This window comes from Aquarana catesbeiana, linkage group LG05, assembly GCF_042186555.1.
Source record: "Aquarana catesbeiana isolate 2022-GZ linkage group LG05, ASM4218655v1, whole genome shotgun sequence".
Taxonomy (NCBI): Eukaryota; Metazoa; Chordata; class Amphibia; order Anura; family Ranidae; genus Aquarana; species Aquarana catesbeiana.
The window spans coordinates 533,049,563-533,075,932 of NC_133328.1; the positions used below are offsets into that span (position 1 = coordinate 533,049,563).

The 26,370-nt window shown below is 41.9% G+C and overlaps 1 protein-coding gene across 1 annotated transcript in view; it reads left to right on the forward strand.

Moving 5' to 3' along the window:
* The window catches only part of PREX2 (phosphatidylinositol-3,4,5-trisphosphate dependent Rac exchange factor 2), a 422,278-nt gene that overhangs the window by 357,999 nt on the left and 37,909 nt on the right, over window positions 1-26,370 (forward strand). Inside the window, exon 38 of the mRNA XM_073631775.1 lies at window positions 25,752-25,854. Within this exon, the coding sequence (XP_073487876.1) occupies window positions 25,752-25,854 (103 nt within the window). The remainder of the gene's footprint in view (window positions 1-25,751; window positions 25,855-26,370) is intronic.

Sequence of the window (26,370 nt, forward strand, 5' to 3'; positions counted from 1 at the left end):
CTGTTTAGCAATGATTGGGGAAGTCTATTGATTAGTTTTGTTCAGCCCACAGGGTTGAGTGAGAGAAATCCTTATATGTATGGTTAACTATAACTGCTTGCCGACCAGCCGCCGTCGTTAGGTTGGCTTTCCTGGGCGAATCGCTGTATCAGTGTAAGTTGGCCGCTTTAAGAGCTCTAAGGGGCATGACGCTGTAGCCAATGAGCATGGGCGGCGGTTGCGATGTTCGGCAGCCACCCGCGATCGCTTCTCCCAGAGACAGAACAGGGATCTGTCAAGGTAAACAGACAGATCCATGTTCTGTCAGGGAAGTAAAGAGAGATCTGCTGTTCCTAGTAATCAGGAACAGCAATCTCTCTCTACTCCTAGTCAGTCCCATTCTCCAGAGTTAGAAACACCTCCCTAGAACACACTTAACCCCTTGATCGCCCCCTAGTGTTAACCCCTTCCCTGCCAGGGACATTTACACAGTAATCAGCTGTTATTTTTAGCTCTGATCGCTGTATAAATGTCAATGGTTCCAAAAAAGTGTCAAAAGTGTCTGATCTGTCCGAGGCAATGTCGCAGTCCTGCTAAAAATCGCAAATCACTGCCATTAGTAGTAAAAAAAAAAAATAATAATAATAAAAATGCCATGAATATATCCCCTATTTTTTAGACGCTATAACTTTTGCACAAACCAATTAATATACGCTTATTGTGATTTTTTTTACCAAAAATATGTAGAAGAATACATATTGACCTATATTTTTATAGCAAAAAAGTAAAAAATATTGGGTTTTTTTCAAAATCATTGCTCTTCTTTTGTTTATAGCACAAAAAATTAAAATCGCAGAGGTGATCAAATACCACCAAAAGAAAGCTCTATTCGTGGGTAAAAAAGGACGTCAATTTAGTTTGGGTACAGCACCACACGACCGCGCAATAGTCAGTTAAAGTGACACAGTGCCGTTTCGCAATAAAATGGCCTGGTCCGGAAGGGGGCAAATTCTTCCAGGGGGTGAAGTGGTTAATCTGAACATTCAAGCTGATTACCATGTTTCCTGTGACTTTAAATAGTTTGTTTGGACCAAGCTGGTCCAAATGAACTATTTCCTTCACTAAGTACTGCACTGGCTCTAAGCATTGTATGTAGTGCATGTAGCTTCAGCTACACACAGTTCACAGTGCTGGCTGTGAGACAGAAACTTACCGTGTCATACCGGGTTACAATACAGTCGGTTGGGTGAGTCAGAAAGCTTGATGTCATCAGCCCGCCCCTCTGACTCAGCCAATCAGAGGAAGCTGTGTATTCATTTACAGAATACACAGTTGCATATTAATGGCTGAATGCCGCTCAGACTGACTCTACTTTGTTCCGGGTCTGAGATGGGAAGTCTCTGTCTCAGAGCCGGAACCAAGCACTGTGTACTGTATGTAGGTGAAGTTACATGCAGTACATACAATGCTTAGAGACACTGCAGCACTTAGTGAAGGAAATAGTGCGCTTGGGCCAGCTTGGTCCAAACAAACTATTTAAAGTCACAGGAAACATGGAAATCAGCTTTTAGTAGTCTTGAAATAGCTAGCTTTTCCGTTATACCACTAAGTTTGATTAATTTACAGCTGTGCTGAAAGAAGCCTTTTGTTTACAAAAGCTCTGATTTTTGTCTTTTATTAAACGTTATACAAACATTGTATACAGATAGAGAAAAATGGATATAAAACAGTATAAAAACCTTGTAAAGAGAGTCTAAAAAAAATTGACCCAAAATCATTATACAACGATTTTTCCCTTTAAAGAGGTAATAAACCAAAAATGTATTATTTTGTAGCTTACCAATGATTAGATGTGAAAGCTGCATGAGTTTTCCTTTCTTTGGCTTTTTTCCCTGTTTTCACATCTGGCTGGTAATACACCTCTTGTGTTAGTGAGACTCAGCTCTCGATGAATGAGCGCGGGAGGCGCAGCATACAGCATCATTGTCGGTCTTGGGGGAAGGTAGTGTTAAATGTATTAGCAGATTTAGATACACTAACAGATTGAAGCCAAACTCCAGTTCACACACTTATCAGCTACAGGAAACAGGTTTGTTTTCCTTTTGCTTATGATTTTAATCACACCTGCCAGTGTTTAGTGGTTTGTCTCATCAATGTGAGCTTGTGAAAAACAACAGACTTACTGGCAGATCACTAGATGAAAATAAATAAAACAAAGCCTAAAAAAAAGCACTCACATCAAAAAATTTGCTAAGCTGCAATCAGAGCTTCACGATTAATCGTTAAGAATCGTTATCGCGATTTTTTCCCCATTGTGATCTTGACAAAGTATTTCCCGATTCTTTATATGCAGAGAATTCTCTCTGCTCTGCTAAAGTTGTTCAAATACAATTTTTTGGGAAAAATTACACTTTAATGAATTAAAAAAAAAAAAATCAGTAAAGTTAGCCCAATTGTTTTTGTATAATGTGAAAGATTTTATGCCGCGAGAATCGTGAGAAAATCTTTTTATTCTAAGCAAAAAAAAAACGTGATTCTTATTTGGGCCAGAATTGTACAGCTCTAGCTGCAATATAATAAATGTTTGCTTTTGGGTTTAATACTGCTTTAATGATCCTGTCCATTTACATTATGAAAAATTCGCCCCCTGATGTTGTGCTCATTAGCTCTCACTGTAGTGAATAATAAATTCAGAAAGTGGTGCATTGTTTTCATATTTTCTCGTGTATTGCATTTTCTAAATGACAGATCCACAAACCTAGTGGACGGGGACACATAAATCTTCATATAAAAGCACCCATTTAAATCTATTGTGAAGAAACAATTTAATAACTTCACAATAAGTGATGTACTATTTATTGTTCTTATATATTGATACTGTGCATTGCAAGTCAGCGTATAGTACCGGTGCAATAGATCATTTTTGATACAGTCTCACTTAGTAAAATTGCCTGGCATAGTGAAGTGCAGAGAAACTTAATTGTGAAATTAATTTGCTTTAAGTAAATGATTCAATCAAGAAAATCTTATAATATATGGATATCTGCAGTAAGGGCGATGTTGTGGGTTGCATAAATCATGTTTCAAGCTGTATCTGATATCACAAAGAGCTGGGTGTGGAGCTCAACCTGCTAGAATGATGATAATAATAACCTGTGTTATTACTGTTTTTTTTGCTATTTCGAGCAAAGTAAGGGATTTTCTTTATTTCCCTCCTACCTAGTAGTATATACTTCAATTTCCTTTATGCCCTTGCCAATCCATTCAACGCTGGAAGCCAAAGGAAGTAGCCAGTACTCCAGGATATAGAGAACCATGTTACTCACTGCTTATGACAGCACTGGCCAATCGGTGCTCTTACACTGGGAGTTTATGTCCCCGTGTAAGCAATGCCTTTAGCAATAATATGCCCTACTGCACTGGAAGGCTGAATGCTAGCTCAGCTAACATAATAAAGAGGTGGACATATTGTCTATGCCAGCTTTTCTCAACTAGGGTTCCTTCTGGGCTTGTTAAGGGTTCCTTTAGCAATGAGCAGGTTCTGTCTCTTAGATTTGGCCTCCATGTTTTTTTTTATCTATCTGTAAGAGGGGTACTCTTTCCAATGACCACAAATGTCAGAACAAGCCTCCTAGTTACGCATCACAGTGTTGTATAGAGCTATAAATATAGTAGTTATTAGCAGGGGTTCCTTAAGACCAAAAAGTTATTTCAAGGGTTTCTCCATGTAAAAAAAGTTTGAGAAAGGCTGGCCTATGCAGCACGTGCAAAGCAGGGGTGTCAGTGTACAAGAGAGACTGTAATGCCCTGTACACACGGTCGGATTTTCAGACAGAAAATGCGTGATAGGGCCTTGTTGTCGGAAATTCCGACTGTGTCTGGGCTCCATCACACATTTTCCATCGGAATTTCCGACACACAAAGTTTGAGAGCTTGCTATAAAATTTTCCGACAACAAAATCCATTGTCGGAAATTCCGATCGTGTGTACACAAATCCGATGCACAAAGTGCCACGCATGCTCAGAATAAATTAAGAGACGAAAGCTATTGGCTACTGCCCAGTTTATAGTCTCGACGTACGTGTTTTACGTCACCACGTTTAGAACGATCAGATTTTCTGATAACTTTGTGTGACCGTAGGTATGCAAGACAAGTTTGAGCCAACATCCGTCGGAAAAAATCCATGGATTTTGTTGTCGGAATGTCCGATCAATGTCCGACCGTGTGTACAGGGCATTAGCGTTTAGCCATGGGAAAAGCAAAAGCTTATTGCATTGGGGTAGGGTGAGACCTTGGTTAGGTTACCTAACTGTTGAGTTAGTACATTATCACTTTTTTCGACAATATAATTGAAGCCCAGCATACCAAGGTAAAGCCTAGACCTTTTTTTTATAATAAAGTCCCCCAGGATTGTGTGTTCTCTGCTGGCCAATGTCCTCAGCCTTTATCCGCTTGTAAAGGGCTTCTGCCTATAGCAATGTAGACTACAATTGCAAAGTACAGTGATCCTCCAGTATTTCTATATATCGAAAGGTCCCTCTAGTGCCCAGCATTATTAACTGACATCATATTTGTGAGCCAAACTAAAGGAATTGTGGGGTTAGTAGTTCCTCAGAACGGCAATTGCTCCACATGACTATACACCTGGACTACATATCCTAGGGATCTTTACTACCATCAGGGAGATTGCTGGGAGGAGCTATAAAAGAAGCCAGAGACCCGCCCCACGCTCTCTTCCTCCTGGGCCTGATACGTGACGGACCTCTCTGTGCATGGAGAGTGAGGTTGTGGCCTACCATGTGAGATACAACATTCCAACTCGGATGATAAGGGCCTAGCACTGCTTGCTGTTCGTCAGACATCCATCCAGCACCAGATCGTTCATCCGACAACCCGTGCTTCGAGCTTCACTTCGGGAGCTGCTGTTCAGAAGGCATTGAATCGGCCTGGTCGTTGGTGAGAGGGCAATTGCCCACATTTGCAAACCTTTCCTTACTACTCCACTGGGATACTGTGTACAGACAGCTTTACCTTGGGAATACTTTACTGCACCTACTTTTGAACACTGTACATAGACACCTTTAGCACCTTCCATTTCAAGAAATCCCATTGTCTTGTCACTGCACCTTATTGGATATAGTTAATGAGCTCCGACTGCTGGTAAAGACCATCAGGCCTGCAACGGGTACATTGCTGTCATTACTGCTTAAAGGGACCTCATACCAATTAAAACTGTGTAACTGCACTGTCTGCCACCATGTTGTAAAGCGCTGCGCAAATTGTTGGCGCTATATAAATCCTGTATAATAATAATTACATTTCTATGTTACGACGAATCATATTTATTTTGTTGGTGCATACATTGCAAGTTTTGGAAGGATAATTTTCCCAGGGATTACAATTAGAATTCTATGGAAATCAAAATCAAAATTCTTTATATTTTATATTTTAGGAACTTCAAAAGAGCCACTGACAGTTTATATAAATGTATAGAGTACCTTAAAAAGCTGTACGTATTGATTGAAAATATGCCACAGGGAGAATACAGTGGAGAAAAATTGGTTTATACAGTAATGTATTTAGACAAGCAGGGCTGATAGATGCAAGCCGTTAGTGCTGCCTTCGTCTATGTGCATGGTAACACTGCAATGAAGGTAACATATCCAATATTTATCCCGCAGTAGCCTAAGGAAAGGCTCAATAGTCAGTATTAGCATGTTCGGGGTACAGTCAATCAGCTTTACTTATAGGTAGCTGTGCAGCTGCCAGACTTTTTCATTTAGTAAGCAGTCTTACAATCTAATCTCTGCAAATGACTTTTTATGTGTTGCAATTCACATCTTGAAATCCGTTACTCATTTCACTTGCATAGGCAAAATTCTGCTATTAGTAGTTTAAAACTTCATCTCTGCAAGAAATAAATGTATTTGCAACAGAACGCTGGTTTTCTACAATGTGTTATTTTATAAAAGAATTCAGGGTAAAGAGAAAAACTACATTTATTTATTATGTATTTTACTGAATAATGCCAAAATTATTTTAAATTCTGTGTGACCATCCATTATCCATTATTGTTTTTTATGTTTTTGTCATCCATTGTATAACAGCTAAAACTTCAAATCAGTCTGATTGCAATAAAAGGGTTATTGAGCATCTGATGTCTGTTGGGACACTCACAGGATTCCCTAATCCTCTAATCAACACCTACATCCATGATACCTAGATACCCATGGACTGCACCTATACTGCCCCCTTTTCACCAGCTACCATGCACTAACTCTGCAGAAGACCTGACAGGGATCATGGCCAGTTCTAACGCCTGATCCTCCCAACATTTACACATGTTGTGCCTTATATGACTGTCACCGTTTGTGCCTTATATATTACAGATGAATTTTATATCCTCCAGCATGGATGCACGCACATTACTTGAAGAGCCTTATTGGACCTACAGTACTACTTCACCCGTACCAGTAGGTGGCAAGGCCACGGGGCTTTTTCCGTTACCCCTCATGACTGTTGCTGAGGGGTTTTCTCTGTTTTAGGAACCGAAGCTCACTATGTTTGGGATGGTAGAGTAGGGTGGGGGGATAGAGGGAGGGTGGGGGGTGTTCTTCACCACGGTCCCTTCTCATGCTCTGGTTGCTGAGAATGACTGGACCTTAAGGATTTTTTTCCTGTTGCTCTTTATGCTCCCACGGAGGCGTTTTATTTGATACTACTGAACTCTTACTCCAGATTGTACTATAGGCACTGTCGTATATGTCATGATGCATTTTAGAATGGCTATCCCTATGCTACTATGCTAGATATGACTCCTTATGGCTAATGTGTTGAAATTTTTCTTTATGGAATGTTAGGGGTCTGAATTCACCCCACAAGCGGTCCCTAGTATTCTCCTGTTTAAAGAAATATAAACCCCATATTATATGCTTTCAAGAGACTCACCTAACCAGTACTACAATACAGACCCTTAAACGCCCCTGGCTGGCTACACAATACCACGCCACCCACACTAATTACTCCCGCGGGGGCTCTATCCTGCTAGCAAAATCCCTCCCAGCAGAAATTCTACTGATAAAGACAGACCCCAAGGGGAGATTTATCATAATTACTGTCCGTATTGTCTCTGTAGTCTTTACATTAGTAAATATGTTTCTAGATTGTAAGCTCTAACAAGCAGGGCCCTCTGATCCCTCCTTTATTGATTTGTATTGTAAGTGTACTGTCTGCCCTCATGTTGTAAAGCGCTGCGCAAACTGTTGGGGCTATATAAATCATGTATAATAATAAGTCCCACCTCCATTCTCTGCAATTTACTTTTTTCACTTGTCCCTTCTATATCTGTCTAGATCCCCCGGTCCTCTACTGTTTGTAGGAGACTTTAATGCCGTACTTGAACCCGCCATAGACCGCTTGAGGGGTGGGGGAAGGCCCTATCCTTACTGAGATATGGCAATGGAAGCACCCAGATGAGCGCCACTTCTCCTGCCACTTTGACTCTTTCTATACCATGTTTCGTATAGATCTGGCATTTGCCCCTGCAGAGGTGCTCCCTATAGTTCATGCAGCCTCCTATTTACCCAGAGGAATTTCTGATCATGCCCATCTTTCTGTGGATCTCCTCCTCCTGCCGCGTGCAGGCCCTTATATCTGGCGATTAAACTCTCATTGGTTGGAGGATGAGATTGTATAGACTGAATGCCAGAAGAGTATTACCTGAGTACTGGCGTGCGAATCAAGGCACTGCTGGGCCCTCCACTGCCTGGGAGGCCTCCAAGGCAGTGCTGAGGGGCACCTTTATGTCCATTACAGGTATTTTGCGCAAAAATGCCCAGCAGCACACTGAGGACCTAGAAAGTGCAATGACAGTCGCAGAGACGGTCTATGCTCAAAACCCTAGTACAGATACACTAACCCTGTGGCTGCATAGTCGTAGGGAGTATGAGCTCCGCCTGCTAGACCTTACTAAAAAACGCATGCTCTATGTTTCACAAAGGATGTTTGAACATGGCAATAAGGCTACTTGCCTACCTAACCAAATCCAACCATACCGCTATCTCAATCCCTAGGATCCTGATATCCCATGATAAGATTAGCGACATCCCTCAGGATATAACAGACGCCTTCCTAGCTTTCTACCATGACCTCTATACTACTAGAGCCCACTACTCTGAGACCCAACTCGACAAATACTTAACCCAAACAGCACTTCCTCAACTGTAGGACCAAGACTGTGCAGACCTAGACGAACCCCTCTCTATAGAGGAACTCTCCCTTGGAATTTCACAGCTACTGACCAATAAGAGGCCAGGCTTGGATGTCTTCCCAGCTGAATAGTATGCACACTTCAGACACCTCCTGGGTCCCATCCTACATATAATGAGGCCTTGAAAGACGGAGTACTTCCTCCCTCAATGAGAGAGGCATTGATCATTCTGATATTAAAACCTCAGAAAGATCCCCTTAAATGTGACTCCTATCGGCCGATATCCCTTATCAATGTAGATGTCAAAATTCTAGCCAAAGTCCTGGCCAATCGTCTGAACAAAGTGGTTGCGAAATTGGTTGGGAGCGACCAGGGGGGCTTCATACCCAGCCGCTCAACCAGAATGAATATCCGTAGACTATTCCACAACATGACCTACCCTCATGGCTGTCTGCCAACCCGTGTTGTATCACTGGACACTTGCAAGGCTTTCGACAGTGTGGAGTGGCCTTATTTGTTCCGGGTGCTACAACTGTACGGGTTCGGCCTTATAGTATTGATACGTCTCCTCTATAACTTACCACTAGCCCGCATACGAATCAATTCCCATGTTACTGAACCATTCCCAATCACCAGAGGCACCAGGCAGGGATGCCCTTTGTCACCCCTCTTGTTTGCTCTGGCTATGGAGCCCCTGGCTGTACGGATCTGTAGCTCTATTTCAATTAAAGGCATCCCCATAAATTATATAGAGGAGAAGATATCGCTCTATGCAGATGATACCTTAGTTTACCTAGGAGACCCCCAAGACTCCCTCACCTACCTTTTAACTGAAATTAACACATTTGGTGACTTTTACGAATTCCAAGTGAATTGGGACAAATCAATCCTTTTTCCCCTAGACCAAGCTACTATGTCAGTGATTCGTTCGGACTCTAAGCTACAAGTCGCCACCTCCTTCAGGTACCTAGGAGTCACAATTCAATTACCATCATCCCTATACGTAACTAATAACCTATGCCCCTTACTTCTCCAATTACAAACACAAACCAAACAGTGGGAGGATCTACCCCTAGACCTTATGGGAAGAGCCAATGTTCTCAAGATGATTTACTTACCTAAATTACTGTATGTCATGGCAAATTCCCCTTGTAAAATTCCCAAATCCATTTTTAAAAGTATTGACTTTATTTGTACTGCGTTCCTCTGGAATGGTCGCCCCCCTAGAGTTGCACTAGAGACACTATGCCTCCCATCCCACATGGCCAGGCTGGCCTTCCCTAACTTCTACCTTTACTATCTAGCATCCCAGCTAGTTAACATCCACGATTGGCTTCATCCCAACCCTAACAATGCCTGTACCACTAATGAAGGAGCTATAGTGTCCTCCTTTGAAACTCTTCATAACATTGTATATAGAGGATGCACACCACGTGGACCAGGTATGACCATTAAACGTACCTCCCTCTCCCTATTCCAAATTGTAGTAGTGAAACTTTCCACTGACTCCTGGAGGTCTTCCCCCAATAGTCCACTGTGGTTTAACCCTACTCTTAAGGAACTATGCTCCATGCCTGACTGCGAAAGATGGACGTCCAGGGGATTCAAATACCTATGCCACATATATAACCCTCAAGGTTTTAAATCCTTCTCTCAGATGCTCTTAGACCTTGACCTATCACATACTTATCTTTTTTACTATTAACAACTCGAAATACGAACACAATTTGGTTCCCTGGACAGCCCTCTCAAAACACCAGACCTGGAAAAACTCCACCTACTACTCGGCCCTCGTGACAAATGCCAACCCTATATTTAAGACAGCACAAAAGGAATGGGACTCCCTAGATGCCCCTATTACAGAAGACGACTTGTCTAAATTCTGTGACACATTCAAGACCTCTGTTATTTCCTCCAGGGACAGGGTGATCCAAATTAAAACATTTCATCACTCACTCCAGCTAGGATGCATAAAATGGGAATATCTCCCTCTGCTGAATGCTTCCGGGGATGTGGACAGATGGCTGATTTTCTCCACTGCTTTTGGTCCTGTCCCATAGTACAAGATTGCTGGGATAACATAGGCTCCTTCAGCTCCTCTGTACTAGGTCTCCCAAATATAGTCAACCCCAAGAATTGTCTCTTGGGCATCTGTGGCGACCTCACCATTCTCTCCCAGGCCAAGAAATCATTTATTTCTATGAGAAGAAGTCCCTTCTACTGACGTGAAAAGGGTCAGAGATCCCCACTCGAAATCTTTGGTTAAAACTGGTTAATGAGTCCCTGCCTCTATGCAAGCTCACCTTTGATGTCCGAAAGAGGAAAAAAACATTCCACAAAATCTGGAGCAGATGGCTAGCTAGCCCCCTGACCCTCTCCCCTATACTGCCATAATGGAAGATTCTATGGTGAAATCTGTACTGTACTACTACGCTGTACTTTGCCATAGTCATAATGTATGGAACTATAACACTTAACCTCCAAGATTGATACTCGTATAGGACGTATTTCTACACTGCCTAGCGAAATGTTTACATGATATACAACCCCCTTAGTTATAAGCTGGAATAGGAGCATTCTGCACTCTGTGAGTTTGTTTTGTTTTTATGTATGGCTGTATGTCTGTTAAGAAAATGCAATAAAAAATATCTTTAAAAAAAAAAGGGGTTAGGGAGCAAAGTAAATCTAGTTCTGCAATCTTTTCCATATGTATGTTTAGGTAGGTGTCAAGAGACATAACATAGACCACACCGAGAAAGGGTTAGCCTAAAAAAACTGTATAAAATGTGAACAACGGCATAATCAAGGATTGCCTGTGCAGTAAAAAAATACACACAGGAGGTGGCTATTTTTTTTTTACTTTTTTTTTTAATCTAAAATAGTATGAATTTTATTCATATCCATGGAAGTAAATCCACTGAATGTATTTTATATTCCTATGAAAGTTAGTATAGTCAAGCTCTTTTGGTCACACTTCTCCTGTGGGTCACAGGGGTACACTTAGTTGTGCATTCCTGTGACCCAGATTCAGCCTACAGCGGGCTGAAGTCCGTGGTCAGCTGGCATCACAGAGCCAGTCCAGACACCGCAGGGATCCTGACAATAAGTTTGGGATCTGCCCAGATGCTGGCTCAGCCTCCTAACGTGTTGCTGAGAGTTTGAGCCAGCCTCCCTTGCCCCCTCTCCTGCCTTGAAGCCAGTGAGCTGTTCAGGTCTGGTATGGATTTTGAAGGGGACCCAACGCCAAAAAAAAAAATAAAAATGCATGCAGTCCTCCCCAATTCATACCAGGCTATTCAGTCTGGTATGGTTTTTTAGGGGAACCTCAAGCAAAAAAAAAAAAAATGGCATGGCTTCCCCCAAAATCCATACGAGACCCTTATCTGACACTCAGCTCAGCATGCCAGGAAAAAGGGAGGGGGAGGAAGCGAGCACCCCCTCCTTCCTTAACCATAGTAGGCCATATGCCCTCACTTTGGGGAGGTTCCCCTGGCAAAGCACCTTGTCCCAATGTCAATGAACACAAGGGTCTCTTCCCCACATCACACCTGCACAATGAAAAAGACCTGCCACCTGCTGAATACAACCACTCCTGTCATTTGACACCAAATGACAGGTTAGCCACCAGGTGCTGTGTGATGAAAACCTATTAATGTCTATGGGAATAAGTAGCTGTGTCAGCTGTGTGGATGTGGGTGAGCGACCCCGAACACAGCAAATCTTTACTTTTTGAGTTCTGTTCCACATTTAGCAGTATAAAATTACACAACACAGCAAGAAACCTGGTTGCAAACAGACCTTTCAATATTGCAGCAATGAGACCTATGGTGTCATAATTGTTTAGGTATTTTTATTTCTGGTGCTACCACATCTGCAAAAATTGGTAAACTCTACACTGTCTAAAGAAAATGCTATGAATTTAGCACAGCAGTTTATGGTTAAAAGCATGCCTCCTGGCCTGGTTGCTATTTATAAAATAGGTGTCAGTATTAATGCATAATGCGAGACATTAAACCAGACATTCACAGAGTAATCAAGTATAAGAGAATGCCTAAATGTTCTGCTGCCTTCAGCAATGATGGAAAGGTCACTCTTCAGATCCATGACACAACCTACCATAAACAATTGTGTTACCAAAATCTAAATGATAAAAAGCTAATTTTATCTCAGTAATTCTTATGATATAAACCAGACTGGATCCAGTCCCTAGTAAATTTTGCTAAGGAAGGGGGATAAAGACTGAATATGGAGACCTGCACTGGTTCAATATATATACTCTATAATTATAATTCCTGAAACGCACATCATGAGCTACTGACCTCGGAGCAAAACAAAAAAAAAAGGTAGCTTCTAAGTGCTCTTTATATTTAGAGACATGGAAAGGGCATAAATTATAACTATTCTGTATAAAATCTTAATTACAATATTAATAGCTGAGTAAGTACACCCTGATAATTTGTGGCATTTCAGTTTTATACACTATTTATTTGTTCATTTGATTAGCAGATAGAACAAAAAAAACCAGCTGATCTCACGGTGCACATGTTTCCATGTATTGCAGTGTGCTATAACATAGGTGTGTTGGAGCGCCATTAAAAAGGAATGGCACCGCAATGCAGCAATGCATGTTGTGTGTGTTACCATTTTCTATTTAGTGCAATGACAGTACAAAAGATACTGCTCATTAGAAGAGGCCAAACGGTAGTGTGGCAGTATAGTATGCCAGTCGTTGGTGCTTTGTTATAATCCGATCAATATAATTCAGATTTTCTTCATTAGTTATTTCACTTGAGTAATGTGTTTAGTGCTAGGTTAGAGTTCATATGTTAACAGACCATGTTGTGCAGAGAGTCAAAGGTCCTGTAGTTGCACCACTGCATTATGTTAGTAAATGCTAGCAGTCATCATCTATGACAGCTTCTTTTCCTCCTTCCCCGGTTTGAACCATGCCATTTATTACACCAAATGTCGTCAGAGACTAGTTGGTCCCAGTTCACTTTCCATCCGTCATCTTGTATTTTTTACATCAGCTATTAGAGCCCAGATGCCACAGACCTTCGTTATTTAGTCTTATTAGAACCTGTCCAAGCCTTTCCCAGCTTAAACTGAATAATGTATTGGATTCACTATATAATGTAAAAGCAAAATGGTATAAAATGAAAACCACTAAAAGAAGGTTTGATTTACAATGCTGCAGCTCTGCCTCATAATTTCTATGTATGCAATATATAAACAGTATATTCAGTAAGCAAAGATGTTATTTGTGTGTATTTTCTTTGGCGGAATTTTAAAATGGTCTTTGGAATGTCAGCTAAAGTGAAAGTGGGGTACTAGAAGTGCATAGGTAGCAGATTACTAGTGTCTTCAGCAGATTGTTCTTTAGAGCTGTAACCCCAGGCAAACAGCTAAACACATAGATTAAATATAGTATCTCACAAAAGTGAGTACACCCCTCACATTTTTGTAATATTGTAATATTTTTTTATATTATAGCTTTTCATGTGACAACACTGAATAAATGACACTTTGCTACAATGTAAAGTAGTGAGTGTACAGCTTGTATAACAGTGTAAATTTGCTGTCCCCTCAAAATAACTCAACACACAGGGGGCGTGGCTAGCCGGCAGAGAAGATGGTCGCACACTAACAGAGCTCCGTAGCATCCTGGGCCTATACGGGGTTAACAACATCACAGAGCCTCGCTTCTTAGATCTACATATCGGTTAGATAGTGGACAACTCCCGAATGCCTTCCCGTAAGCGCAAAGAAGCCACAAAACCGAGAAAAATGACGGACTTTCTACTACAGCCGCGCCGTCTCCCTGCCCAAGATGGCGCCGGCAGAAGTACAGGAGAGCCGCGCGGCTCCATTACACAGCATGGACGGAACGAAAGATTCGATCCCGGACACTCACATGGAAAGAGACAGCAGGGAAAAGGTCAGTACCCACTCCCTCCATCTGCTTCATCCAGCCCAGCGAAAAGCAAGCTGAAAATGTCCTCTCCAAACACAGAATTAGCTGAATTCAGTGGTATTGATTCCTCCCTGGAGGAAACCAGGGAATTACAGGAATCCATCACAGATTTCCCCACACAAAACCAGCCGGTACTCGACACCACACTCAAGGACATGTTAATATCCCTGCGCTCAACCCTACATGCTGACATGTTAGCAATAACACAAAAATTCAAATCAGAGGTGGCAGCGGTAGATTCAAGGGTGTCCCATATAGAATCTAAAATGGGAGAATTTGCATCCACATTTAACGACATGGTAGATGCTCATAACGACAGGGATGAGGAAATCACAGCTATAAAAGCAAAAATGGCCGACTTGGAGGACAGATCAAGACGTAACAATGTTAAAATCAGGGGGATCCCTGAATTGGTCAAACCCCCGGACTTAAAGGAATATTTTATAAACCTCATGAAAATTACACTTCCGGATACACCCCTGGATGATCTAATCATAGATCGAATCCACCGCCTTCCGAAGCCCAGGCACATACAAGAGCACCTCCCCAGAGATACAATAGTCCGTATCCACTTCTATCACATCAAAGATCTGTTTATGATGACAGTGAGAAAACGGGACAATCTCCCTCAAGAGCTACAAAATCTTTCTTTTTTTGCTGACCTGTCAGCCTTTACCATGCAACAACGCAGACAACTAGCTACCATAACAAAACCGCTGAACAACCACCACATCCAGTACAGATGGCTCTACCCAGCTAAGCTTCTGATTACAAAAGAAGGCAAATCACATATCGTAACTAACATCAGAGAAGGACTCCGTCTCCTGAGGGAATGGAAACTTTTCGATCTGGATAACAACAACCAGGAAGAATCACACTCTCTTCCATCCACTAGACCCAGCTCAGACGCAGAAACAGGCTGACGCACCCAAATGGGAAAACAACAAAAAACCCGTCCAGCCCAGGAAAATGCCACTCAGCTAACTCTTTGCTTTACCCCCCGAGCTATAGCGGAATTGCATCCGCACAGATCCTAAACAGGATCGTCAGTTTTTACATCTTTTTGTTGATACCCTTCCCCTTTTTTCCCTCCCTATACCTCTCCTTGTCTGCAGGAACAGAAATAAGATTGTAACCACCCATTGCCTTCAACCTTGGGAGAACTTTCGACCAGTAAACTACAACACATTACCAGCCATCCACACCAGGAAGTCGGCGAGCTAAGGTATGTCTCCAGCAACTACAAACACGTCTTTTAAAATATCCTCACTAAATGTTAAAGGCTTGAACAGCCCTTACAAACGCCAAATGGCCTGGAAGGAAGCATCCAGACTGAAAAGTGACATTATGTGCTTCCAAGAGACTCACTTTTCAGCAATTAATCCGCCAGTCTTTAACAACCGAAAATTCCCTACTCTATATACGGCAAACGGCCCGAAGAAAAAAGGAGGAGTTGCAATAGCAATCAGAGACTCCATCCCATTCTCAGAAATTTCAACTCACCTGGATAATTCTGGCAGATACATTATACTAGTGTGTGAAATTTATGCAATTAAATATACCCTAGTCAACATGTACTTGCCAAACAACAACCAACTCAGATTCCTAAACAAAATTTGGAAAAAGGTAGAAGCACTAAAACAGGGACATATTATCCTATGCGGAGACTTCAATGCGATCCCAGACATGCATATGGACCGTACTAACCCTAAACAACTAAAACAAAGAAGGACGACGCTGTCAAGATTTATCAACACCTCAAACCTCTTTGATGTGTGGAGATGTCAACACGCATCGGAGAAGGACTTTACTTTCTTTTCCAATGTCCACTGCACTTATTCAAGAATAGATATGTTTTTGGTAGACAAATTCTTGTTGCAAAAAATTGTCAGATCAGATATTGGTATTATATCATGGTCTGATCACGCTCCCATATCGATCAGCGTGGGGGGGAGGGGCGCCGAGACTGCAGCAAATAGATGGAGGAACGATGTTCTAACTATTTCTCAACCTAAAAATCTCAAACTGATTAGAAAATCTCTGACCGAATTTTTCGAGATCAATGCTCCCTCGGTGTCCGACCCTTTCACGCTGTGGAACTCTCACAAGGTGGTTATGAGGGGTCTCTTAATACAATTAAGTGCTAGGGCAAAAAGGCAAAGGACGGAGAGGCTCAACGACCTGCTAGAAAAAATCAAATCCTTAGAAACATCCAACAAACAAAACTCCACCCAAAAAACAAGATCTCTACTATTCGAGGCTAGACAAGAACTGAGATCTCTTTTGGTGTCCCAGCAGGATAGCCGCCTTCGCATCTTAAAAGCAAACAACTACCGTTGTAACAACAAGGCGGGTAGACTGCTGGCGAACCAGGTAAAAGAGAAAACAATAAAAAAGAGAATCCCTCACATTATGAACCCTAACTCCAAAATTACTGTATCTAACCCCAAGGACATAGCAGATGCTTTTAGCGACTATTACGAAGCTCTATACAACCTTAAAGACGACCCTAATACACCACAACCAACAGAAAACACAGTTGCGGAATTCCTGGAGGCTGTTAATCTTCCGAGAGTTCCGCAATCAGAACTCGCCAAACTAAATTTACCATTTACAATCCAAGAAATCGAAAAAACAATTAGAAATATGCCCCACAACAAATCCCCCGGTCCTGATGGATACTCTTCTGAATATTTCCAACTATTTATAACTGAACTATCCCCGTACCTAAAGCAGGTCTTTGATGCCGCAATGTCCAAAGCCTCATTTCCAAAAGAAATGTTAACAGCGACTATAATAACTCTGCCAAAACCAGGTAAGGACCACTCAGCACCACAAAACTTTAGGCCCATTTCTTTACTGAATGTGGACGTTAAATTGTACGCCAAAATCTTGGCCAATAGATTGTCCACATTATTACCAGCTCTTATCAACCAGGACCAGGTAGGTTTCGTCTCAGGTAGACAGACCACAGACGCAACTAGAAGGATGCTAAATCTAATTCATGCATCGGAGGAGTCCCGAAGGCCTTCTCTGCTCCTGACTTTGGATGCAGAGAAGGCCTTCGACAGGGTTCATTGGGGTTACTTAATTAAAGTACTGGAGAAGTTTGGATTAATAGGCCCCATACAACAAGCAATCCTTGCACTGTATTCCTCCCCATCCGCCTATGTTTTTACAGAGGGAATGTTCTCTAAAAATTTCCAAATAACAAATGGAACAAGGCAAGGATGCCCCCTGTCGCCACTAATTTTCGCACTAATTATGGAACCACTTGCAGAAAAAATTAGGAACAACACAGCAATCCAGGGAATCCCTTCTTCAGATCGTGAACATAAAATCTCACTTTTTGCAGATGATGTCATCTTGACTTTAACTGATCCATACAAATCTTTAAAAGCAGCACATGAGACATTACAGGAATTTAGTAGAGTAGCCTACTATAAAGTGAATGCATCCAAATCCAACATTTTAGGAATAACGATAGATAATAAAACTAAACTAAATATGCAAAAAGACTTTCCCTACCCCTGGGCGTCAGAGTCGATCACTTATTTAGGAATTCAGCTAACATCTCCCTCCTCGAAACTCTTCCAACTCAATTACCAACCTTTAGTGAAAACATTTCAAGAAGAAATATTAAGACTCCAAAAATTCTACCTATCTTGGAATGGTCGCCTGGCAGCATATAAGATGCTGCTACTTCCAAAATTAATATATATATTCAGAACTCTCCCAATACCGCTCCCAAACTCTTTCCTTAAAACCATGCAGAACCAAATGTTAAAGTTCATATGGGCAGGCAAAAGAGCTAGGTTCTCATTACAAATGCAAGAAAACCATAAACAAATAGGTGGTTTAGGTGTACCAAACTTAAAAGATTACTACACAGCAACAATCTTAGAACAACTGAAACATTGGTTCGCCAATAGAGACATTAAACACTGGACTCATCTAGAGCAGACGTGGTTGTATCCTAGATCACTACAGTCATTAATCCTCGCTCACAACATACAACAAATCACACTCAAAAAGGATCATCCTACCATACAAGCCACAATTAAAGCATGGTCCCATCTAAAAAAGTCATGCAATCCACAAACGGCTCTCACAGACATACCCTTTCCTTTGGAAACCTTGAAATGGCTGATCCCAAACATATCCTTAGATCAATGGCTAAACAACCAAACGATACTTCTGAGAGACATTATACAGAACGGTAAACTTCTACCGTTCAAGGAGATACAACATAAGCTTAATATACCCTCCTCAGAATTTCTAACTTACCTACAGATAGATTCATGGTTCAACAAATGGGGGGTTTCGAGTACCCCTGTACCAACTAAGGTGTGGGGGTACTTGAGCTCCTTCGACACTAAGGCAGGGGGCATTTCCATGATGTACACACAGATTAACACCAAAAAAGCATTTACTAAACTCGCACCCCTGAGAAAATGGGAGAAAGATTTAAACCAGTCATTCACAGATAATCAATGGTTATCCGCATTCAAATGTAACCATAGATTTTCAAGATGTTCTAACTATGAGGAGCTGGCGGCGAAACTAACAGCTAGATGGCACTATACACCATATATGATGGCTAAATTCTCTAAAGAAAATACCAACCTATGTTGGAGGAACTGCGACCAGGTTGGAACTTTACCTCATATGCTATGGTCATGCAAACATATTCGCAGCTTTTGGTCAGAAACTTTTAAATTAATAGCAAAAACAACAGGAGTAATTACTAAACCAACTCCTGAAAAGGCCATTTTAAGTATTAATATGTCAGAGTACCCATTGTCAGTGAGATCTATAGCAATGCACATACTTTTCGCCGCCAGATCCCTATTGGTTTCGAAGTGGAGATCAGATGAGATTCCCACCATAAGAGAAATCATTACAAAAGTCAACACAATATCCGTTTATGAAAAAATCCTAGCTTACAAAGACGGATACGGAGCAAAATACCTCTCTAACTGGAATTTATGGAATTCTTTGTACCAAAATAATTAAAAGAAAACCACTCTGTTTCCTGCTGACCAGGTGCGGGTCATACCTATACCCGTAAGTACCCTCCCGTCATGCTCCTTATCTCCCTCCCCCCCTCTTCTAATCTAATAACTAGTTAAAGGTGATATGTTTAACTCACCATAGTTAAGGAAATTTAAATGGAAATAATCCATTTTGAAATTTAATTTGTTAAGCAAGCAAAACAATAAGTACTACCTGTCCTAGGTTAATGAAACTATAGTACGTACTTACTGAGAATTCAGTACAATATCAAAACTTGGTTTATATGTTAAATGTATAGAGATATCTCTCCTTTCCTTTGGACATTGGTATACGGTCATAACATGTATATGTGTATAATTTTCAATAAAAATTATTATTAAAAAAAAAAAATAACTCAACACACAGCCATTAATGTCTAAACTGCTGGCAACAAAAGTGAGTACACCCCTAAGTGAAAATGGCCAAATTGGGGCCAAAGTGTCAATATTTTGTGTGGCCACCATTATTTTCCAGCACTGCCTTAACCCTCTTGGGCATGGAGTTCACCAGAGCTTCACAGGTTGCCACTGGAGTCCTCTTCCACTCGTCCATGACGACATCATGGAGCTGGTGGATGTTAGAGACCTTGTGCTCCTCCACCTTCCATTTGAAGATGCCCCGCAGATGTTCAATAGGGTTTAGGTCTGGAGACATGCTTGGCCAGTCCATCACCTTTACCCTCAGCTTCTTTAGCAAGGCAGTGGTCTACTGGGACGTGTGTTTGGGGTCGTTATCATGTTGGAATACTGCCCTGTGGCCCAGTCTCCAAAGGGAGGGGATCATGTTCTGCTTCAGTATGTCACAGTACATGTTGGCATTAATGGTTCCCTCAATGAACTGTAGCTCCCCAGTGCTGGCAGCACTCATGCAGCCCCAGACCATGACACTCCCACCATCATGCTTGATTGTAGGCAAGACACACTTGTCTTTGTACTCCTCACCTGGTTGCCGCCACACATGCTTGACACCATCTGAACCAAATAAGTTTATCTTGGTCTCATCAGACCACAGGACATGGTTCCAGTAATCCATGTCCTTAGTCTGCTTGTCTTCAGCAAACTGCGGGCTTTCTTGTTCATCATCTTTAGAAGAGGCTTCCTTCTGGGATGATAGCCATGCAGACCAATTTGATGCAGTGTGCGGCGTATGGTCTGAGCACTGACAGGCTGACCCCCCCACCCCTTCAACCTCTGCAGCAATGCTGGCAGCATTCATACATCTATTTCCCAAAGACAACCTCTGGATATGACGCTGAGCACATGCACCTAACGTCTTTCATCTGTTCTGAGTCGAACCTGTCCTGTTAAACTGCTGTATGGTCTTGGCCACAGTGCTGCAGCTCAGTTTCAGGGTCTTGGCAATCTTGTTATAGCCTAGGCCATCTTTATGTAGAGCAACAATTCTTTTTTTCAGATCCTCAGAGAGTTCTTTACCATGTTGAACTTCCAGTGACCAGTATGAGAGAGTGAGAGCGATAACACCAAATTTAACACACCTGCTCCCCATTCACACCTGAGACCTTGTGACACTAACGAGACACAAGACACCAGGGAGGGAAAATGGCTAATTGGGCCCAATTTGGACATTTTCACTTACACACTTTTGTTGCCAGCGGTTTAGACAATAATGACTGTGTGTTGAGTTATCTTGAGGGGACAGCAAATTTACACTGTTATACAAGCTGTACACTCACTACTTTACATTGTAGCAAAGTGTCATTTCTTCAGTGTTGTCACGTGAAAAGATATAATAAAATATTTACAAAAATGTGAGGGGTGTACTCACTTTTATGAGATACTGTCAGTGGCAGCCCGTCCATAAGGGCGCACGGGCGCTGCCCCCTCTCTCCAGCCACCCCCTCTATGACCAGTGGATAGATTCATGCATGGCATGAATATTTCCATGGCCGCCGCTGCCACCCCCTATTCAGGCGCCTGGCCCCTTTTCAGGAGCCGGACGCCTGAATTTCAGCGGTGGGGGGTGTTTTTGAAGCACCTGATTAGAGCCATAGGCTCTGATAGGTGTCTAAAGTGACCTCGCTCGTCCAAGTGTGTTAGAACAGCGAATTAATATTCACTTTCCTAACACTGAACCGCCTCTCCGCCAATCGGGTGCTCGGGTCTGTTACCCGTTACCTGATTGGCTGAAATGACGGGCGCTGTGATTGGATGCCTATCAGGAGGAGAGGACGGGAGGGGACGCATAGAGGACACCGCTTCCAGCTGTCACCCAGTGCCCCACCAAGACAGGGTAAGTGCTGGGCCGACAGCGAGTGGGTGGGGGGGTCACAGTGGTGGCATTCGATTGCCCAGTGGCAGCATTTGGTGGCCACAGTGGCAGCATTTGATGGGCACAGTGGCAGCATTTGATGGCACAGTGGCAGCATTTGATTGGCACAGTGGCTGCATTTGATGGCACAGTGGCTGCAATTGATGGGCACAGTGGCAGCATTTGATGGGCACAGTGGCTGCAATTGATGGGTGCAGTGGCTGCGTTTGATGGCACAGTGGCTGCGCTTGATGGCACAGTGAAGCTGCAATTGATGTTTTTTATTTCAGAATGTTTCAGTTTGTTTGCGCCCCCCCAAAAAATTTTGAGCACCAGCCGGCACTGGATACTGTACATATAAGATAACTGATCTACCAAGGATTTGTATTTCTGTCTTTAAACTTTTCACACCGACCGTATGAAAATATGTGGCCCCACTGGACTTGGCTTTTTTCTGTGGGGCCGCATATTTGCGTATCTCCATTTGTGCTGGGGGTGGGCCATACGGCGCCCTCCGAGCACAGAGACTGGCTCTCACCGTTCTAACAATCGGAACCCAAAACGTCCAATTCCGGGTCACCTGATTGCTGTAATAGCCTCTGATTGGCTATCACAGTGATCAGTCACTGTGAAGCCCACCCCCGTGTTTTCCGTCTCTGTGAATGGACGAGACAGATGCATTGTATTTTTCTCTGTCCTTGCAAAAAAAAAAAAGTGCGTGTAGGAAAAAATAAAAAACTAGATCAAGGTTTGATCTAAGTCAGCCCCAGGGTTAGTGTTTGGGTCATGGTCGGGGTCAAAGATTAGGGTCAGAAAGGTTAGGGTGAGTTTTTTTTTGGACTTGGATTTTTTTTTTTAATTAGTGTCAGTGTGTTTTAGGTAGGATAAAAAAAAGCAAAATGCGCACTATTGTTTCTGGGGTGTACTACGGGTACAAACAACAACTAACATACATATGTTTGGTATCACTGCCATCATCAGGAGCAGGAGAAATTATTTTGAGTTGTTCTTTAGTGATAGGTTATGGTAGTAGCAAGAAAAATATAGTTAAATAAAAATAAATAAAAATTCTACTATTTTGTGCCAGTTTTCCTTAGATAATACAAAAAATACATATCCATTACCATTTACCACCAAATGAAAGTCCAATTTTTCCTGAAAAAAACAAGGTATAATCCATCTGGGTGCACAAAGTAGTTGTGATGATATGTACGGTTTTACTAACACATGTCAAAGTTGCAAAATTGGGCTTAGGCATTAAGATTACGCGTACACACGACCGTTTTTTCCATCAGAATAAACTCTGACGGTTTTTTTGATGGAGTTCCGACGGAGTTCGGCTGAAACGGAATTGCCTACACACAATCACACCAAAGTCCAATCGTTTAGAACGCGATGACGTACTGTATGACGGGACTAGAAAAAGGAAGTTCAATAGCCGTTGGCCAATAGCTGCCCTTGCGTCATTTTTGGTCCGTTGGAACAGCATACAGACAAGCGGTTTTCCGATAGAAACTTATTCCTTCGGACATGTTCTATTTCTAAGTCTGTCAGAATTTTCGAAAGAAAAAGTCCGATGAAGCCCTTTTCTGCCGGAAAGTCTGGTCGTGTGTTCGCGGCTTTACACTGTTCCATCACATAGCACAACCTCACAGATGGCAGAATACAGTGATCTTCTCTCTTAACCTCCAGCTCTCTAATTAGACAGTAAATGAACAGCAGCAGACTGATGAGGTCATCCCTGTGTTTTCTCCTCTCATTAGCATGTTCCTTGTCGAAACATATACAGTATATGCAGCACACCTAGCTGGCTCCCAGCCTTGCCCCATCCTCTGTCATTCTGAATACTGTATAAAGGATTGCAAGAGGCTGATACCAAGTCAAAGTCATGTACTTACACTAGTTGCATTGATTTATTAATGAATAGATAGCTACATTGTCTTTATGTATCTGCCTGGTGTTCAGCTTTAAAGGGAAACCGCCACAAAGCAAAATACTGCCATGGTTAACGTGGTCATTCCTCAGCTCAAGAGTGGCTTGCTATTTTTGAGCCAGTCTAGTTAAACCCATTCATCTTGGAACTTAGTTCTACACACAATCGGTTAAACAGCGTATGTTTTAAATTACCATAGCTAATCAAATATGCACTTTCGGCAGTTTAGTTAAATTAATAAAAGCTGATTTCTGATCGACTGTTAGGAATTACTGGACATCGTTGTTCTTTGAACCTTTTATTTTGTTTACTCTTTGGGGAAATGATAGTGTTTTGTGCCTTAGGAGCACAGGGAAGTTTAATTCAACTGATTTCAGTAGATGTCATGATATGTTCTTCCTTCATCTCAGCTACAGCTATACAGACATGTACAATATAAATAACTAATATAGACACAATTAATTTAATTAGGACATTCAGTTGAAACTGTCTAATGTTTTATTGCATAATATAACACAATACAGTATGTATAAATATCTCCTTGACATCTTAATGCCTTATTTCCATTGTTATATACAGATTTAAATAGGCTTTTGTGAAACGGCAGCTACTAACATTGAAAAGTGGCCTTTGTACTCATAGAAAAAGTTTGTTTTTTATGTTCTTACTGTTCTCTTATTCATTATTTTATGTTTTATGTATTTGTTTTTTTCATGTCATTGGGTAGCATTGGGGTTTATTTACTAAAGCTGGAGGGTGTAAAATCAGGTATTTTCTTATACAAACCAATCCGCTTCCAGGTTTTATTTTATTATTAAGTGTAACTCCAATTTTGTTGAGAAAAAAACATTTCCCTCTGCATGATTTATGTACATTACACAAACTTTGTTGCAGATTCCTACCTTTTGTTTTTCTGAAGAAATCCCTGTCTGTTCCTCTGTGCCCCTGTGCTCAGTGAGTCTAATGGGATTGGTTTCATAATTATCAATCAGCTGCAGCAGCTGCAGAGCACTAATGAGGAAAGCTGCTGGGCCTGCATCCCTTTAGACGTGTTCCTATTGGGAGTATCTCACCAAAAATTAAATGTTTGTTGCATGGGATGCCTGAAATCGGACTTGCATCTTAGTGCAGACTTCTGGGCAAATCAATGAGCCAATCACACAATCACAACTTCAGGTAGCCATATTGCATTGCATTTTCAGAAAATTACGGTAGCTGCAGATTAAAAAGGAAAGGATTTTTTTTTAAACATTCAGTTACTATATGACTTGTGTCCCAATTGTGTACGCTGTATTCATTTTTCTTCATTAGCTATTTTTTCCCCCCACGAAAGTGGAGTTACCTTTTAAAGGGGTTGTAAATGTAGAAGGTTTTTTATCTTAATGCATTCTATGCATTAAGATAAAAAACCTTCTATGTTCAGCAGCCCCCCTCAGCCCCCCTAATACTTGAGCCCCATCTCTATCCAGCGATCTGCACAAATGCCTCGGCAGTCCGTGACTCTCCCTCTTGATTGGATGAGACAAAGCAGCGGTGCCATTGGCTCCTGATGCTGTCAATGTCTGAATGGACACACGGAGCTGCGGCTCGGCTCAGGTGCTCCCATAGCAAGCTGCTTGCTGTGGGGGCACTTAATAGGAGGGAGGGGCCAGGAGCATCGATGAGCGACCCGAGAAGAGGGGGATCCAGGCTCCTCCACCACTGCACAGAGCAGGTTGAACCTGTTAAGCATCACTTTCTTTTACCAGGTCATTATGGCAAGCCGTGCCCTCTTGCCTTGAAATTCTGAAGTCCTCCTTTCCCACATCACACCAGGAACACTGCATGCATGGAAATTGTATACCCTCTTACTAATTGGGAAACAAAACACAGCAGGTTAATTTACTGTGTGGGACTGTATTTAAGATTTTTAACTCTTTAAGCTACAATGAAAATTGTTGTACAATATTACTTAAATAAGTATAAATACATTTGTAATAGCACCTTAGCACTGCAGCAGATGCTGGCATAGTAACACTATAACTGAGTTAGGGTAATTAAGGCAGTTCCTTAGGGCTCTGAACAGGTATTATTCAGTATATGAAATGAAATTGAAAAGACTTGAGCTAACGAAAGTGCAAAAGGGAGATACCAAATGAAAAAGGCTGAAATTTAATGTGGGGTATCCCCCTTATTTGATAACTATGTGTCTTGATGTGTCCAGCTGACCTTGGTTTCATTTAACCTCTACTTTATTAGCAGGACCCACAACTGATGATAAAATTTTTCTGATGTCCTTTCTCCATAACTTGTATTTAAGCTCTATTCAGATAATTTTTGTGTTTTCTTGCAGATGCACTTTGAGTGTCACTCTTGAACAGGCTCTTATTCTTGCCCGAAGTCATGGGCTGCCTCCCCGTTACATCATGCAAGCTACAGATGTCATGAGAAAGCAGGTAAGAAGGCTACTCCACTGAACCCATTAATGATTCCTTACTTTCTGGTATTTAAAGTCATGGAGAAGTCTTTCTTTCTGTCAGCTATCTGTAGTGCCCCTTTCCATTCCCAAGTGGCCGGTTGTTTATCCAATTTGTGTGCTGGCTCCTGATGTACAGTTTGCAGCAAGGTACATTGGTAACCTCTCCCACTGTTTGGCTCACTCTTCTCAGCCTACAGGCCTGTCAGTAAACTCATATATGCTTGTCACAACATATTTGTGCAGAGCTATCAAATTCTATGATTGAAGGCTCGTTCTATTGGGGGTCACACCAAACACCCAACCCAAATAACACTGAGGTCACAGGCTACAAGACTAGTGGTCCAGATGAGGGATTTGTCACCACTGCCAGGCTGACCAAGCATTCTTCTCCTGGCCACCATTAGTTTCCTAACTGAGCCAGTCTCTGTCCTTGCTTCCTATGAATAGGCTTACCCTCAGTCCCATAGGAATAAGGAGACATTCCACATTCTCA